Here is an 18526-nt window from a genome sequence, read left to right as displayed (position 1 = left end):
TATGCATGACGTGAAATTACTTAAATATTAGTGAGGTCGGAGATTTGTTCAAAAGAACTTCTTATCATTAAGTCATGTCTTAGTCACCAATTTAGTAATTAGTGGCATCATAATCATTAAAGTTTAATGATTTGATAAATTAAGTCTCATGTGCTCTAATTATTTACAATAAAATTAAGAATTTTTTTTTGTTATTTTGTTTTTTATTATTAAAAAAGTGGTTCAAAAAACTTGATGATGGAGAGTAGTTGAATAGTCCATTCCCTCAACTTTTTATGGGAAGTGTGGCCACATGGATGTGGATTTGTCAATAATTAGTTGTTTAAAGAAGGGTTAGTTAAACTAGTTACTCGTTAACGCAATTAAAGCCGTGGAGTCGGCAATCAAATCCTCCCTAAGACCAAAAGATAATACAACTTTGCTTGCCCCTTTTAGTTTTGACTCATTCAATTTTCTCTCTTCCGAGTTCTAATAACTGAGAAGAAAAAAGAAATGACAAAATAAAGCACAAAAACCAGGTGCCAACTTCTACCCTGATTATCGTCAAACCTCAAAATTCAACATCCTCATTTTTAGGTTAGGATTAACAACATCCACTCAAAATTTTCATTTATTTACTTAGCACAAAAAGCAGAGATAAACCCGAGTAATTTTAGGACTATATCTTTTAAATTATGACTGTTTTTGGTTACTTTTGAAATATTCATATATATTTCTTTACAACTCATAGTCTGTCACATAAAAGTTATGGCTAAATTATGACACAAAACGGTATGGTCATATTTTGCTTTCAAAAACCTTTGGCCATACCCATGCACCTGATAATAGAATCAAAAGCAAAAAAGAATTGCACTATTGAGTTTCCTTGGAAAACAAATTAATTTGCTTTAAACTGTGGTGCTGTAACAAATAAATTTGCTTTAAACTGTAGTGCTGTTGAGTGTTGAGATACAAATTATTACTACATTAATCCCCAACCCATTGTTCATATTGTTTCCCTTTGGCACAATCACAGTTTGCAAGTGGTACTGTTTAACATTTTAAATACTTCATAAATATATAGCGGATAAAGGACCAGATCGTATATATGTTCAACTATGAATGAGTGTTCAAAACATTGACTTATAGAAAATAAGGAAAATCACAATTTTTTTTATTAAAAAAAAATTGAGTTATTGTGGTTTGATATTATTACAATTTAGCAGATCGGACCTTTTCATTTAAGTTAAATAAACATCATGTATTGGGCTCTAGTGCTTTAATAATTAAGAATTTAGATCCACATGTAGGAAAAGTGCTAGAACAATATGATGATTAAATTATTAAAAAATTTTATTTCTCATCGTACAAATTTTGATCTACTTTCCTTTTATCGAGAATGGTCGTTCTTTCGTATTGAAGATAAGTAACTATGTTAATTAATTATTATAACAATGCAAAATAAAAACAAATCAATGGAAATTATTGTTCAACTATGCTACCATGAGGGGGTTTGGATTCCGCGTTTGCGTTTCAGCAAACGCGTTTTCCTCCTCTCTTTTTTTTTTTTTTTTTTTAGTAGTAGTCGTGGAGGGTCGGTCCTTGCGATGCGTGGAACGCAGGTCACAGAAAGTGTGACCAAAAACAAAAACAAATCATAAAATGGCATTCCCCAGAAACTTCAGATTGTGTTCGTTTTCTTGTGACACCAATCCCTCCCCTTATTCTCCACTTCTTTAATTAATTTTTTAATTCTTTGCGCCTTTTAAATTCTAAAACCCCCCTTCCCCACCGCTTTCCTTATATACCTCCCCCTCTCTCTTTCTTTCTTTCTTTTCTCAGCTTTTGATCTTCTCTCCGACTTCATCAGCATTGCTCGCAAATTTTCCTTTCTCATATTCCTTGATTCACGTTTCAAACGTGTGTTATAATTTTCAATACCATAGCCAACCGGAAACTTTCTATTTTTTATTTTTTTAATTTTTTAATTTTTTTTGGTGTGTTTTGCTCTGATTTAATGTGTGATATTTTCAATATACTTGTATAAATAGGAAAACAGATTTTAGTTATTAAAAAAGCGGTAGAGAGAGAGAGAGAGAGAGAGAGAGAGGAGGAAATGGGAGAGGTGGTGAAGGTGCTGTACATAGTGGTGGTGGATCAAGATGAAGAAGACAAAGGGAAAGAGTCGTTTAGATACACGCGTCCGGTTCTGCAGAGTACTCTGCAGCTCATGGGATGTAAAGCTCGACACGCTTTTAAGGTAACTTCCACATTTTCTCTCTCTTAATTTCTTCTTCTTCTTCTGCTATTTATTCATTCATGTATGTTATTGCTTTATTGAAGAAAATTTCGATTTGTGTATGTTAGGGATTTGTATTTCCATTTGTATATTGTTGATTTCTAAGGAATTTTGACGAAAACGAGTGAGGTTAGGTGCTAGATCTGGGTTGCACGTTACGTGTTCTGTGAATTTTCTGGATTTTTTTGATTTTTTTTTTTTAATGTTTTTTTCTTCGAACTTTTCCACGTTATAACTTGTAATTCGTTTATAATTTCGTATTCAATTCCTCAATGCATAATGCCTGTTCATGATGATTTGGTCTTTGTTTATTTTTTTATATAGCTGACTTAGCTGACTGTCTCATCTTTTCATCCAATGGCCTATTAATTTTTTTACCAAAACATATTTTGTTAATCTTAAATAATTTATAATCACTGCTCACTCGGCAACGCGGTAATCTCTTGTCTTACGTAATAATGGGTCTCACTAATTAAATTCATGACGAGATCTATGCTAGGAAGCATGGATACTTTATTTTGGGGTGGGGTTTGTATCACCCTGTACACGGTGTCCGTGCTTCCTAGGTACTATGTAATCTGAGAGACCTAATAATTTTCCATTCAAAGCTTAGGTGTGTTGTCATTTATCTCTTTGGCTGGAAAAATAAAGTAATTTCCCTTTGTGAACTTGAAGTCAATTTGCAGACCTTGTTTGATTATGGGTGTTTTACTGTGTTATAAACTAATGGAAGTACATTTGCTGTTCTGTCTAGACTGTCTGTTCTCTGTTGTCATCTATACCAAAGAAAAAATTTACTAATATATTTAAAGTATTATTTTAGCGATTATCTTTGGCCAATTGAATCTCCATACTCGACACTTTAAAATTTTGAAAGAATTGGATAGGAAGATGAGGCTGATGTTTTTATGTAATGTAATTCAGCATTCAAAGCATTGTTTATGAGTTCCATTCCATCTGTGCTAGGCCTGTATTGTATTATTTGGTGACTGTAAGTCTCAAAGTTCTAACAATGAGCTTTTCGTAAATCAATGGAGTTGTGATTGTGTTCCTGGAGTTCAATCAGATGGCCATTTTGAACCTTTTAGGAAAATCATGTTCCTTCGAAAGGTTTTATATCATTGTAACAACTCCAAGCTCAAAGTTACTGGTGCTCTATTCTAGATTCATGTTCCCTGGTCTTTCTGTTTTGTTTATTTTTTAATTGATTTATATTTTATTTACCTTTGTTTGGTGTTGGATGAGTGATTTACTTCCCTTTTTAAACTTCTACATTCTTTGGCTATTGGTGAGCTGATGATTTATCTTCACACCTTACTAAAGAAATTAACACTTCTGCTGAATGTATTTTCCCTCTGATCAGATAAGCCAAAGAGTATTTGAAATGATTAAAAGTGAAATTGCAAGTGATGCTTTGCTTCCAGAGGAAACAAGTATGTCAAGATTGGATGCTTCGGTAGGTTCTGAGAAGGTAGATGATTGTCCTACCACTGGTTGCTTGGGTAAAACTGAGGTAGGCAACCATTTGGATGCAGGGAAAGATGGAAGAAGTAATAGCGTACCATTTCAATTGTACAAAAGGCGGACGACAATAGTTGTCAGAAGAGAAAGTTTCCTCGATGTTGTTTGTGATGCTCTGGCTGAGTATAAGTATGTGAGTCCCAACCAGAGGGCTGATTTGATATTGGCATGCAGGTATATCAACATGTTATATCTTTTGAGAATATAAGTCAATCTATTTTCACCTGAAGAAAAGTTGATTCTCATGGAATCTGCTTATGTTCCCTCTGCCAGAATTCTTTTCTTTATTAATGGTGACTGTAGATTGTTTGGTGTAATCAGTGATCTTCATATTTTCCACTTTGTATATATTTTCACATCTTTCATATATATGCTGCATGCAATATAAGCATTGTGCCACTGCAATGTGTGTGTGCAGATACATATTTATTTATTATTTGGTTATTGACATTGGTTGTATGATTGCTTACCATTGCATGTTACGGCAAACTGGCTTTTGAGTTGTTTTTGTACCCTCTTGTTATTGGCTAGGATAGACCACACAATTTTGTTTTTAGTAAAATGATTCAGCTTATGGCCTAATATTTTCTTAGCCTCAGCTGAATGTTTCCTGAATAGACTGCTTTTCTTCTTCATGGGTTTTTATGTTTGTGAATTGTGAATTCTAATAATCAACATGCAAAATCTTCATGTGACTGTGTGGTACACTATGTGAGAACTGCAAAACTGTATGATAATTAGTCATTTAATTATTGTCATAAAAACATTCACAATAAAAGTAATATTATACAGTTCATGTCCAAATCATATGATAACATTATACTATGTAATGAAAGTTGAATCTTGAAAGTCATGGTTGCAACAAGTGGCTACCCTGAATTAAAGACACATGTAAATCACATAATTCCCTTATAGTTTGGGGTGGTTTCAAATCATATCATAACATATAACACTATCTAATAAAATTTGGATCCTGAAAGTTTTGGTTGCACCAAGTGGCTACCCTTAATTAAAGATGTGTGTATCACATAACTCCCTTGTAGGTTGGGGTGGATGACATATTTTCACCATGTGATTCATTATAATTACACTAAAACTATTGCCATAATATACTTAAGTGAAACTCAATTATGAAAGTTTAAAAAATTAATATACTACTCTGATTAAATTATTTTATAATATATAATAATTCTTATAAAATCTTGGACTCACACGACACGATATGCATTCATCAAGCAACTTAAAAGTAATTTTTGTTCTTTTATTTTTATTATCAATTTTATTATTCAACCTTAATTATATTATTGAAATATTTTTTTTAGTTTACATATGGTTCTTAATTAAGTACCCCCCCCCCCCCCCCCCCCCCCCCTCCCCAAAAAAAAAGAATAATTTTTGAATTATTGTTCTTTTTCTTGGCCATCAGTATGTCTTAACAGAAAACTACAATAGCTGTTTAGGATTGACCCTGTAGACCATAAGATGTCTTGTTCTAGCCTATGGTAAAATGCGAAGTTTAGAATCCTGTTGATTTGAAAGTACTAGATACTCAATACTGCACTGATCTTGCCACATGACCATAGATGAAATAGTGATCCAGATACATTTTCATTTGACATGCACACAAAATGAGTAATTTCTGTTGACCTTTTTTGACCGAGATTGAAAAGTGAGTTGTTTTTCTCAGGAGATTTCTGAAGGTACTTCTGGTTTTCAAGTCTCTCTTTTCTCTAATGTATTCTCATTTCATGCCCACAATTACTGCTTTGTGGCTGATCAAGAGAATACTGACTTGAATTTGCGTCTTTTGGGTTGCCACTATCAGCATCCCCCATTTATTTTTCTTTGATGTCTGGGTAGATTTGACAATAACAACCTTCAATTTTCAAAGGTCTATCCTTCTAAACAAAGGAGTCAATATGATCTTAGCCTCCTGCAAAAATCTACTGGAATAGTGAATGCCTAAGGCACATTCTGTAGCATAATGTCATCACCACATCTACAAGTTACTTTTGTATCTTAGTTATAATGCCTCTAAATACCAGTTATTCCTTTCCAATCCCACCATTTAGTATAATGTTGCTACTGTCATCTTTATCATCTTTGTTCATACTTCCTCTCTGCATGCGTTTTTCCTTGCTGGTCTAGTCCCATGGACTGCTTATTCTTAGACATGCTTCTTCTGAAATAGCTGGGTTTTCTTTTATGGGCTTAATTGTTATGTTCAATGGATGATGAATTTTCTTGCTTATAATGCTGATTCTGGCCATTCATGGGAAGTACTTTTGTTTAATTAGGAGTTATGGATCTTATTTTGATGCCCCAAAAAAAAGTTACAGAAGTTACTCTGAAGCATAGTTGCTGGGAAATTTAGTTTAGGCTGGAAACCAGGTTCTGGGAACTGTTTGCAATGTTCAAACAAAACTTTGAGAAAATGTCAAGGGCCTTATGAATTATATTGTCTTTTTCCCCCTTTAAAACCAATTTCAGAAATTTTCCCGCTTCATTTTTCTGTTCGATTCTTTTTGGATGAGATTTACTGTTTCCTTCTCATTCTGGTTACTATGCCCTGAAACGACATTGTTGACTATTTGTGCTATTTTTTGGAAGATAAATTCTTTGCTTTCTCCCTAGCTGAAACTTTGGGCTTTGGTAGGATAGGAATGAGACTACACTGGTAATCTTGGGATTAGGTTGGAGCTTTACCTCAGGATTATGTCCTTAAAACAGGCTTTACAGAATTTCCTTTTTTCATTTAAGGAGTATCCACTGCCTGATTTATACCTTGCAATGTGTTCTGCCTGATATAAGTCATTCTATAATAATATTTTCTCATTGCAGAATTCGAGAAAGGAAGGAATCTATAACTGTACTGTTGTGTGGAACTAGTGGCTGTGGCAAGTCTACTTTGTCTGCATTGCTGGTATACTATGCTGACTAAACTAATTTTCATTTTCACAATTATTTGTAGTTTTTTCCACAGTTGTCACTTTTTATTCATCTTATTTCCTAGCATGGCATATATATATTTTGTTTGTAAGAAAGCATGAGGAAATTTGAAGTTCATGAATAAATGTCTTGCAGGGTAGCAGGTTGGGAATCACTACAGTGGTATCAACTGACTCTATCCGCCATATGATGAGAAGTTTTGTAGATGAGAAGCAAAACCCTCTACTCTGGGCTTCAACCTACCATGCAGGGGAGTTTTTGGATCCTGTGGCCGTTGCAGAAGCAAAGGCCAAAAAGAAAGCAAAAAAGTTGGCAGGCATTTCACACTCACTTCCAAAGGATGATCTACCTGACGGTATGACAACTGGGAAATCTGATACTCAATCATCTGAGGTGGGTTCTAGTATAACTGAATTGATCAGTCCAAAGCAGATGGCTGTTGAAGGATTTAAGGCACAAAGTGAGATGGTAATTGATAGTCTTGATCGTCTGATCACTGCATGGGAAGAGCGAAAAGAATCAGTTGTTGTTGAGGGTGTTCACCTGAGCCTTAATTTTGTGGTATTCCTCTAATATTCTTTCATTAGCAGTCTTCCTTTAAAAAAAAAATGAATAAAATTCTTTTCTATGCTTATTTTTCATAACTAAATGTTTTGTTCCTTACCTGTAGATGGGGCTTATGAAAAAACATCCTTCTATCATACCATTCATGATATACATCACAAATGAGGACAAACACTTGGAAAGATTTGCAGTCCGTGCTAAGTATATGACACTGGACCCAGCAAAAAACAAGTATGTGAAATACATTCGAAACATCAGAACAATCCAAGAATATCTATGCAAGCGGGCTGACAAGCATCTTGTCCCCAAAATAAACAATACCAATGTTGATAGGAGTGTAGCAGCCATCCATGCTACAGTCTTCAGCTGCCTTCGTAGGCGTGAGGCAGGGGAACAGCTTTATGATCCTACCACAAACACTGTAACTGTCATAGATGAGGAGTACCGGATCCAGTGTGCTGCCAATTCATTGAGTTCCAAGGGAATGTTTCAACTGCTTCAGAGGAAAGGTTCCTCCAGGCATCTCATGGCTCTTGTCAATACTGATGGATCTGTTGCAAAGGCTTGGCCTGTTGATTCAGTTGATAGTAATGGGAAACCTATTTTGGGCCATGGAACTCAGATTGGTAAGGCTGAACCAGTTAATCTTCAGTTTGGTCTCTATGGGATCAGTGCCTGGCCCTGTGGTGGTGCCACTAGCCGTGCTGGCAGTGTTGATGAGTCAAGGGCTGATGGGACTGATACTGGTAGTAAATATTTCTCTTCTTGCTGCAGTTCACCAAGAATGTCTGATACGCCTTCCAAGGAGGTATTCACAGACACTTATATTTAGTTATTTTCAGAAAACCTTCCTATGATTCAAGTTGTTTTGGAATTATTATTAGTGTTATACGAAATGAATATGTGAATTGATACCAAGCTTGTGGTTGAGCCCTTGTTCTAGGTCTACTGTATTGGTGATAAGATGACATTTTTACTTTTAGTTAGATACGCCGATATCTGCTTGGATATTTAATTGTTTTCTTTTCATTCAGCTAAAGGAGGAACTTTCAGTGCATGGAAGTGATGAAGAGGTTGATGACCCACCTGAGGTGGGTAGTGACGATGATCTCAGTGATGATTTTGACAAAGAGGTCGATGAAGAGGTATGGATTTACATCTTTTTTTCACCAGCTTATGCTGATAGGTGAATGATTTCACTGGCGTTTCTTCTTGTTTTTATCTATCAAATAGAGTTAACAGTTATTTTATACATAGGGTGTTTGATATTTAAAAATGGGTTATGTTAACGAATGCCCTTAAGGTATTTGTTAACGGACCATTTTAGGAAAATTTACCTTTAGCATTTTGGTCACAAGTGAATGATTTGAAAAAAGCTTCTAGATATACACCTAGCCTAGGAATCCTGGCTGAATTAAAAGTCTGAAACTTTGTTTGATCAATCAGAACATACACTGAAAAAATTTTCTCTGGTGTACAGATTGGCTCTGTTGATGAGGAGTCTACAAAGTCGGATGAAGAGTATGATGATCTGGCAATGCAGGACATGCAGGAGAACGGCTACTGGTCAGATGATGATGAGGAAGCCAAAGATATGGTCATGCCTGGTTCTAGGGACCGAAACCTGGACAATTTCCATAGAACTAAAAGTGAAACTTTATCAGAGCCATGCTCCTACTCCTCTATTCTCTTGGAGAAGAATGAGAGGAGAAAGCCTGGCAATGGCAAAATGAGAAGACGCTCCCTCAGCATTCCAGCGTTTAGAAAGCATGGGGCGTTTATGGATGGTCCTATTCTTTCTGCTGCTCCTAAGGGGTAGTGGAAAATTTTTGTCTCAGTTTTAGTGTTTTTCCTTTGCATTAACCGTTTTCCTTTCTAGCTTCTTCTTCTTCTTTTTTCCTTACTAAGAGTATTTAGCCATGTAAATAGTATAGCTTGGTACGGTTGAATGATTTTGAGCTCTCCTTAAGTGTTTTTTGGTTTTTTGTAAATGCAAGTGTTCAATCTATATGAATGTAGAAGGGACCCGTTAATCCAACCATTTAGGAAGCTTTTTATGTAAAATTGAAAAAGTTGTCAAAAAAGTTAGTCACTTTTTCATTTGCTCATAATTTAAAAAAAAAAAAAAATAGTTTACTAATGTATGCCTTAAGAGCATACATCAGTAAAATCCATAAATATATAATTGCAAGAAATGGTTTGATTTGTTTATGTAAAGTCAAGAAGAAGGAACAAGCAAAAAGGCATCTCATGTTTCCGGCACATAGGCATACATTAGTAAAATCCATAAATATATAATTGCAAGAAATGGTTTGATTTGTTTATGTAAAGTCAAGAAGAAGGAACAAGCAAAAAAGCATCTCATGTTTCCAGCACATACGCGACTTTTGTAGGAACAGGCAAGCGGCAAGAAATGTCAATAGGATGGGGTGATATTCACTTTAGCTCTCAACTCAACTGATTGGTACTATAACTGGTAATATATGGGGAATCATACTCAAGGGCAAATATCGTGTTCAAAAAAAAAACTTAAGGGTAAATATCCAACTATCAATGTGCCATTTCCAACTGCAGTAATAAGAAAAATTGAGAAAGAAATTGAATAATAAGCCATTGAGTTTTACCTCAAAATAACACTTTCTTCTCATCTATATATATATGAGTTGGGTTCAAATTACATCTAGTATAACTTTAAGCAATGTTACACCACTCAATAACTTACTATTGAATTCATATTTTGAAAATTCAACCATTGAATTACATGTTTTATATGTTCTTAACATGCATGCCAAATTTCATGTCAATTAAATGTAATTTACCATTCGATCCACAAACTAATCTTTTATGCATTATTTCAAATTACAAAAACTTGAATTTAAACAATTGATTAATGACTTGGTTATTGATCTTTGATTATCTTGAAATTTTGCAAGCATGAAGAATATACAAAGATAATGTAATTTAACGGTGGATTTGTTAAAATTTGCATTTAATTAAAAACTATTGGTTGGTGTAACATTGCTTAAAGTTACACCAGGTGTAACTTTAACCTATCTATATATATACACCAGGTGTAACTTGAACCTAATATATATATATATATATATATAGATAGGTTCAAGTTACACTGGTGTAACTCCAAAGAAGCTACACTTTTAAGACCATTGATTTCTATAAAATCTAATGGTTAAAAATAGTCAATTACCACATCAGCAAAATTATTTTAGGGTGTTTTTTTTTTTTTTTCTCACCTATTTATTAACAACCATTGATTTCTCTCTCCTTATTTATTTATTTATGCTGTCAACATGAGAAATTTTTTTGACAGTATACGCAGTATGTGTATGCAGTTCACTATGCATAATTTTTCCATCCTTTTCAAAGCTGTAATTGTATGTAGACCTCATCCACTTCAAATTTCTAGTATTCTTATTTTTATTTTACCTTTCTGTGATAAATTTAAAAGCATCTTCAACAAAATAAAGTGGAAATATATTTTGTCTTGTAGTGATAAATTTAAATGCATTTTTCAACAAAATAGAGGGGAATATATTTTGTCAAGACCAAAAAAAGTAGGAGTTGCAGTTTCTTTTATAGCATAATTTGTGGAATGAAATACTTCATAAACAGAGTAGCCGAAATATATTGCTTCTGGATTGTGGTTATATTACCCTAATTCTAAAATCAAGACATCATCAATAATTTGCTTATTTATTCATTAACCCACTGCTTAGAATTTTGACATCCAAATCAGATCTTTCAAACTCTTGTATGACAACTATTCAATGTTAGATACAGTAAATCTTTATGAAAAGTTTTAGATGATGGCACCAATACCCCGGCCCGCCTACCCCTTGCTTTAAATAAATCCTAGTAACTTCAATATATATATGTACGTATGGCTCTATGCAATGCAAGTGACTGGATGGAGCACTGTGATATTATGCCACAAGTCTCCATAGCAAGAAGGGTGGAATAAAAGAAAATTATATCGGATTAATCTGGAGAAAAAAAAAATGTACTCACGTTGTAATAAAAAGGATGAGAGAAAGAAAGAAAGAAAGAAATAAGGAGAGAGAAATCAATTGTTGTAATAAATAGGGTGAGAGAAAGAAAAATACCCTTAAATAAATTTTGCTGATGTGGTAGTTGACTATTTTTAACCATTAGATCTTATAGAAATCAATGATCTAAAAAAGGTGTAACTTCTTTGGAGTTATACCAGGTGTAACTTGAACCCATCTCATATATATATATATATATAGAGAGAGAGAGAGATGTGTTCAAGTTACACCTGATATAACTTCACAAGAGTTACACCTTTTATGGACCATTGATTACTATTAGATCTAAGTGTCAAAAAACACTAATAGTAATGTCATTATTACTCTCTAAAAATTAGTGATTTAGGCATTAACTCTTATTATTAAAGGGGGAAAAAAAACCATATATAGTTGCTTCCACCATTAATGCAACACCTTAGTGTCACTACCACCAACATTATACCATCTTTATATTTGTTCTTGCCATCGCTCCTTGAACATCGCTACCACCACTACAATCTATGTTGTCACCATAGATAAATATTAACGATTTTTTGCGCATATAAACAATATAAAATGTTTTGGAGATTAATTCAGAGTAGACGTTGATGGAGTGTAAAAAAAATCTATTGTTATTTTTGAGAGAGAGAGAGGGAGAGGAATGGTCCGACTGGAAGTGGTAAAGTAAAATAGAGAGAAAGTTTGGGAAATAGTATTATCAAAATTTTAAAATCTTTATTTAAATTATTAAATTAATACTTAAAAACATAAAAATATTTTTTAAAATAATATAAGCACGTAGTTGATTGTCGAGAAAGAGAAATTCTAATGATAAATTTCTCAATTGAAAAATACTTTAAATTTCTAGTTTAGTTTAATTTTTTTGCCAAGGGAAGAATGAAGATGTCAAAGTTAATTTGAAGCCTAGATATATATCCACCACAAGAGTAGAAGTTACAATAAAATCATTCCAAAGAGCAACCGGCTAAAAATCATTTTTCACGGCACCGATTTCTTCATTGAATTAATATGGCCAAAGTCACAAAATAAAGATAGCTTGTATTAACAATTTAATCTTTAGCATTTTATGAATGGTGGAGGCTTGAAAGTATAGTGCAAAAAGAAATACGGAGGAAGAAGACGATGATATGGAAGGAAAAAGAAAAGAGCTAATGTTGTGGTGGTTCCCCCCCACCCTCTTTGAATAATAAGAATTAATGCCTAAATCACTAATTTTTAGGGAGTAATAATGACATTACTATTAGCATTTTTTTACCCTTAAATCTACTAATAATCAATGGTCCATAAAAGGTGTAACTCTTGTGAAGTTACACATAATATAACTCTAAAGAATTACACATTTTTTAAACTTTTGAATTTAAGTAGATCCAACGGTATAAAAAAAATCCTCAAAAAAAAAAAACGGTATAAAAAAAAAAAAAAAAAACCCTCATTAATGATAATATTCTAATTGATCTCATTTATTATCACTTATTTAATACATTCCATACTTATTTTTAAACCAAAAAAAAAAAATTATACGTTTGACTCTCTCTCTCCACTACATGTCTCTCTCTTTCTCTTTGTACGTTTCTCTCTCTATCTCCTCCATGGCTCTTCCATCTCCATGGCCAAGTAGCCGGCAGCAAGCAAAAAAAAAAAGTCACAGCCACCGGACTTTGTTGAATAACACAACTATTGCTTTTAGTTGTTCTCTATCTCCACATTTTATCAAGTTGATTTCAAAGCATATGGTTGAAGATTGCATATTATTTTTTTAAGTTTTGAAGATGTAATAGATAGATTGTTTTCATAAAAATTAGTAATATGAGGTATACTATTAATGAAAACGTTTTGGAGGAAGCCTATTAACAATTTTGCCCAAAACGTGTTAATGCCTCCAATGACGGCTTTCAATGAAATACACATGTTGAAAAAAAAAATTCGGTTTATTTTAAATATTTTCTAGGAAAGGAAGATAAGAATTCTTCGATAATTAGTGTGTTGCCTTAATCAATAGGATTGCATTGCTATGTTGCCTTAATCAATAGGATTGCATTGCTGTAATGAATTCGCCAGAATTGCACCATTATCTTGTAAGCAATTGCATTTGTAATGATGGTTATAAAGTTGCAACTGAATTGCAACAACGAAAAGTGCAGTCTCTATAAAAATTTCACAAATATCACAAATACAAAATGATGGAAATATAATTGCTCAAACTAGAATTTCAAACGGATTTCTTACAAATTATTTAATGTCAGTGTCTGGTAGCTATGTGTGTGTGTGTGTGTTTTTTTTTTGTTGCTAGAAACCTATTCGTGGAGGTGGAAGAGCGGTGGAGGAGAAAGAGAGAGTGTTCTAGAGAGAGAAACATGGAGATAGAGAACAACTGAAATCAATAGTCTTGTTATTCAATAAAGTCCGGTGGCTATGGTTTTTTTTTTTTTTTTGGTTGCTGCCGATAACCTGGCCGTGAAGGTGGAAGAGCCATGGAGGTGAGAGAGAGAGAGAGAGAGAGAGAGAGAGATGTGTAGTGGAGAGAGAGAAAGAGTCATACGTATAAATTTTTTTGGCTTAGAAATAAGTATGGAATGTATTAAATAAGAGATAATAAATCAGATCAATTAGAATATTAGCATTAATAAGGGTCTTTATGAGAGTCATAAAGAGTTACACTAGGTATAACTTTAACCCATCTCATATATATATATATATATATTTAAAGTTACACATTTTTTAAACCATTGAATTTAAGTAGATCCAACGGTTAAAAAAACCCTCATTATTACAAATATTGTTATTAGGAATTACTCTCATTTATTACATTCTAAACATATCTCTAAACTCAACAAAATTTGACATCTAATCTCTTTCTCTCTACGTTTCTCTTTCCCTCCATTTGTGTGTGTGTGTGTGTCTCTCTCTCTCTCTCTCTCTCTCTCTCTCTCCATTCTAAACCTACGTTTCTCTCTCTCTCTATCTCCTCCTCCATTGCTCCTCCACCATTGGATGTCTGAGCTTGAGCACCAAGAAGAGGTTACTTTGGTTGTCAAGGTCTTGAATTTTTGCTTCCATTGTACTTTCTATTTCACATTCTCATTTGGGTTGCTTTTAGATTTTCAATTTTTGGGTTTATGATTGCTCAATCTCTCACTCATAATTGAAATAGTCATTGCTGGTCTTCTGGATGGGGAATTTACTTCGTATGATATGCAAACAAGTAATTTTTTCTGACTAAGTATATTAAGAAGAGCAGTAAATGGGGATGTCCTGGAAGTGTTTGATAAAATTCTTTAAATAAAATATTTGCTCTTGGGAACTTCTAATATGCTTTGGTTTGATGATTGTTGAGAATTATTTTACTTTCCTGTAAAATGGAGGCTTCATAGAAAAAAGTAATCTGAACTATGTCCACTGAAGGAGGTCCTTTTAGTAGTCATTTCTATTATTTTGACAAGGTCATAACTCTGTTATAGACCTGCTTGAGAGTAGAAATGGAATTTGATACCAACCTGAACCTGATTGGCTTGGTGCTAGCCAAAAACCACCCACCTTATCGGGTTATCAAGATAATATATTGAAGAAAATACATGAGCAGTTTAAAGATGTCTAGAAAATAAGCCAAGAAACAGATTCTGTAAAAGACTAAAAGTTGCTTCCTCCATTTCTCTTAATAATAGTAGAAAAGATACGCCCAAAGCTTTTACCGTTTGGAGACAACATTTTAGTACATAATTGTCTTACTTCCGTGATATCATTTATGATACACAAATTCAATTGCTCCTTAAGATGATAAAATACTCGAAAATTTATATTGAAGAAAATATTTTCTGCTGCCTCTAAGATTGACCTCAGATCTTAATTAACTGCTTCACACCTCTGTCTTATGGTGGGCTTATGCTAGTTTATTACTCATGCAACTTTTTGTTGTCCTTTGAAGTGTGAATGCATCACACTTATCAGCTTGGTTAAGTAAATGGTGGTCTGAAATTGATGACAAATAAATCGGTACTTCTTATGTATTCAACATGTAGCACTGGTTTGATCATTCAATGAAGCCAGAGCTTTCCTGTTCTAATTATTGCCCACATGCCTATGTGTTAGCCATTTTCTATACTTTTATCTCATCTTGTAGTTTTATTACTAAGAGCTTAAGCCAGTGCAGTCTTGCATCGTGCTCTTAGTGGTCAGAGCTTGGATTATTAGACAATTGGATTCATTTAGTATGCAGATTGGTTTCTTCTTTTTTGAGGACATGATCAAAATTCATTTGAATATAAATTATTATTCTCTTTTTCTTTTTCCTTTTATTTTCTTCTTTAGAGGGACTTCATTTTGGTTTCAAGGCTTGCTTGTTATCCCTCATATTATTGAAGAGCATGGTTAAATCTGAACCAGTGAATGGTTGTCCCTCATTTTATAGGAAAAAAGGAAACTAGAGACGAACAGTTGATGCACATAGATGAAGCATTGCTATATTTTAGAGCTCCTATATTTGGATTTTTTGCCCATCCCCTTCCTGAATAAAATGCCACAAATTTCAAGCATCAAATCAAGAAGTGTTGTAACCCCATGTTTGAACGACTGTAGACTAGTTCAAAAGTAAATTAATGTGGAACTAGTCTTTACAAACAATCAGATCCTTACTCATGTATATAAATCACAACTAACAATTAAAAACTAATCCTAAAGTTACAGGTAGTATAGCTATTTTAAGTTACTGCACTGTCTACTCTATTTACTACACTTTTTACTGCATTGTCTGCACTGTTGTTTAGGCAGTCTTGGCTTGAACTCTTCCAATGCACTATTCTGGCATTCTGCCTCTCTGCCTGAGTCTTTGTCTTGATACACTCCAATACCAGGAGCAAAAAACCTTTCCCCGTATGTACAAGACCTTGCGCAATTCGCACCTGTAAAAGAGGCAAAGGAACTCCATCATTTTCATAATACATATATAAAAAAAAAACTCCATGAAATACTATATAGAAAAGTGTAAGGAATTCAATAGAAGCATTACACAAAGTTGACTATTATTGTCATTGGAAGATTAGTTCCAGAACCATGTCTTTCTTTTATGCTAGAAAGAGTTGAGTTCTCCTCAACCCATTCAGGAACTATGTACCCAAGATTCTAGAGTGGCCAGGGCTCTTCATTTTACATTGCTCCATTGCTGAATATGTATGGTTGAGCACTAACCAAAAGTTATGGTTGAATACACTCTTGAATCCAATTCCTATAAAGTATAAAATAAGCTAATTAGAGCCACAACATCACATATCCTACCCAACCAATAGCTTAAAGGAAAAATAAAAAATCAGTTTGATCTAAATTCTAATAGGTTCATACTTCCAATAGCTTACTTGAATATTATTAATTGGTAATCATCATTAAAATTGTGCATATAACAATAGTAAGGTTGTCATAGAAGTGATTTCACAAGCATTAAGAGAGGGAGAGAGCTCTAATGGAATGTTGATTGTATTGCTAATTTGTAATCTAAAAGGAAAAAAAGAGGTTCAACTTATTTCTACATCTTTCCATTGTTATTTTTAAAAGAACACCATGGGTTTTCCAACCTGAGAAATTTGTTGGAATCCTTATCTTACAATCAAGAAATTTTCAAGCTTTCTCAAACATATGAATAGAGATTATAAAAAAAATTTGTTTCCTATCAATTCAAATCATAACTATTAATCTACACTTTCAATAATTCTGTTACAATTTGGACCTAAAAGCTTACACCACAAGTTCCTCAGGGGGCTTTGGAGACTTCATCGTGTCTTCATATATGTTCATTGCATCTACAGGAGATCCTTGCCTCAAGAACCCCCTTATCATTTCCGTGTATGTTTGAGAATCAGGGAACAAATTCTCCTTTCTCATGTCTTCCCACAATTGCATTGCGTCATCCATTTTCTGAGACTTTGCTAATACAATAATCAAGTCCTTATACAGATAAGCATCAGGCTTGAACAAATCTTGCTTCCATATCACTTTAAACACCTGAAAATTCATTGAGTTGCTTGTAAGCTCAAGTGTATGGTCATGGTAAAAGAAAACCACATCAAAATCTCAGCATAAGAATATAAATAAATGGAATGAGGCATAATTTGATGTAATTTGACAGAGACTACTTTATCGAAATAGCCTATCCAAACTGTGCGTTATAGATTATGAAGAAACATAACTTTAAACAATATAAAGCCCACAATAAAATTGCAGAAATGGAGGATTGCAAGCAAGAGTGAATAAAGAAAAGTAACTATAAAAGTCATTATTTCCATTGATATTGAAGGAGCGTACTAAACCCAAAATGTAAAAACAAACTAGGCAAAAATGTAAAATTGACCCTCTAACTTTTACTGTTTTTCATTTCAGTCCTCTAACTTTCAGTTTTGTCAATTCAGTCCTCTAACTTTTAATTTTTGTCAATTCAAGGCACCATTACAATTCAGTTACTATTGCCGTTAGATTGGCTCTGTGGAAAAGGACAAAATGGTAAATTGAAGACTGGAGGTGGAGTTGAGAATTTTCTGTTGATTTTTGATCACGTTGATCATGCCTTTATCAATGAAGATCCAGTCGATCGATTTTAACATGCAGGAAGAGACTATGAGGATCGACTCAGTGAAGCCGATGTCGTAGTCTCGGCTGAAGAGGTTTTTTGATTTCCAGTTCTGAGCGTTCTGAGGAATTTCACGGCGGCGCCGGAGAAGGTCGTGGACGAGGAGCCGCATTTTCAGAAGGACGGCTTTAATGGCTCGGTTGTGGTGGCGCCGGTGGTGGCCGCTGAGTTTGAGCCGAGTTCTGCCATGACCTCGCCCCTCTCATTCCGGATCATCGCCCCAACACCTGAGCAGTTCAACTCCGAGAAGATCGCAGCATCAAAGTTCAACTTGAAGGCAGATTCTGGAGGTGGATGCCATACATTATCACCTGGACAAGTTACTGAAATCCGTAGCTGTCCCTGCGCATGATGGAAATCCTCCAAAAATTCCTTTGCTCGTTTATCTCTTTAGTTTTCTTGTTTGGTTGAGACTAGAGCCTACATATTTAATTTACATAGGATCATACACTCTGCCTTATTCAACAAGCTCGTTTGAAATTTAATTTACAAAGGATCAAGCACTCTCCCACATTTAACAACCTCCTATCTAGTCAAACG

At 34.0% G+C, this 18526-nt stretch overlaps 1 protein-coding gene across 2 annotated transcripts; it reads left to right on the top strand.

Moving 5' to 3' along the window:
- The first annotated feature begins 1561 nt into the window (after positions 1 to 1561).
- On the top strand, positions 1562 to 9350 carry LOC112029318 (P-loop NTPase domain-containing protein LPA1 homolog 1). 2 transcript variants are annotated; one of them, XM_024062007.2, is made up of 7 exons: positions 1562 to 2239; positions 3642 to 3973; positions 6641 to 6722; positions 6884 to 7309; positions 7419 to 8120; positions 8347 to 8457; positions 8793 to 9350. In XM_024062007.2, exons 1-7 carry the CDS (start codon positions 2096 to 2098, stop codon positions 9129 to 9131), a joined length of 2136 nt encoding a protein of 711 aa, XP_023917775.2. In that variant the 5' UTR covers positions 1562 to 2095; the 3' UTR covers positions 9132 to 9350. The 2 variants fall into 2 exon arrangements, with proteins under 2 accessions (XP_023917775.2, XP_065633962.1); XM_065777890.1 differs by lacking the exon at positions 1562 to 2239 and adding an exon at positions 2386 to 2407.
- Positions 9351 to 18526: the final 9176 nt, after the last annotated feature.

Source organism: Quercus suber, unplaced genomic scaffold (assembly GCF_002906115.3).
Source record: "Quercus suber isolate HL8 unplaced genomic scaffold, Cork oak 2.0 scaffold_168, whole genome shotgun sequence".
NCBI lineage: Eukaryota > Viridiplantae > Streptophyta > Magnoliopsida > Fagales > Fagaceae > Quercus > Quercus suber.
The sequence above is the reverse complement of the archived record's forward strand: the minus strand, read 5'-3'. Positions and strand labels throughout refer to the sequence as shown.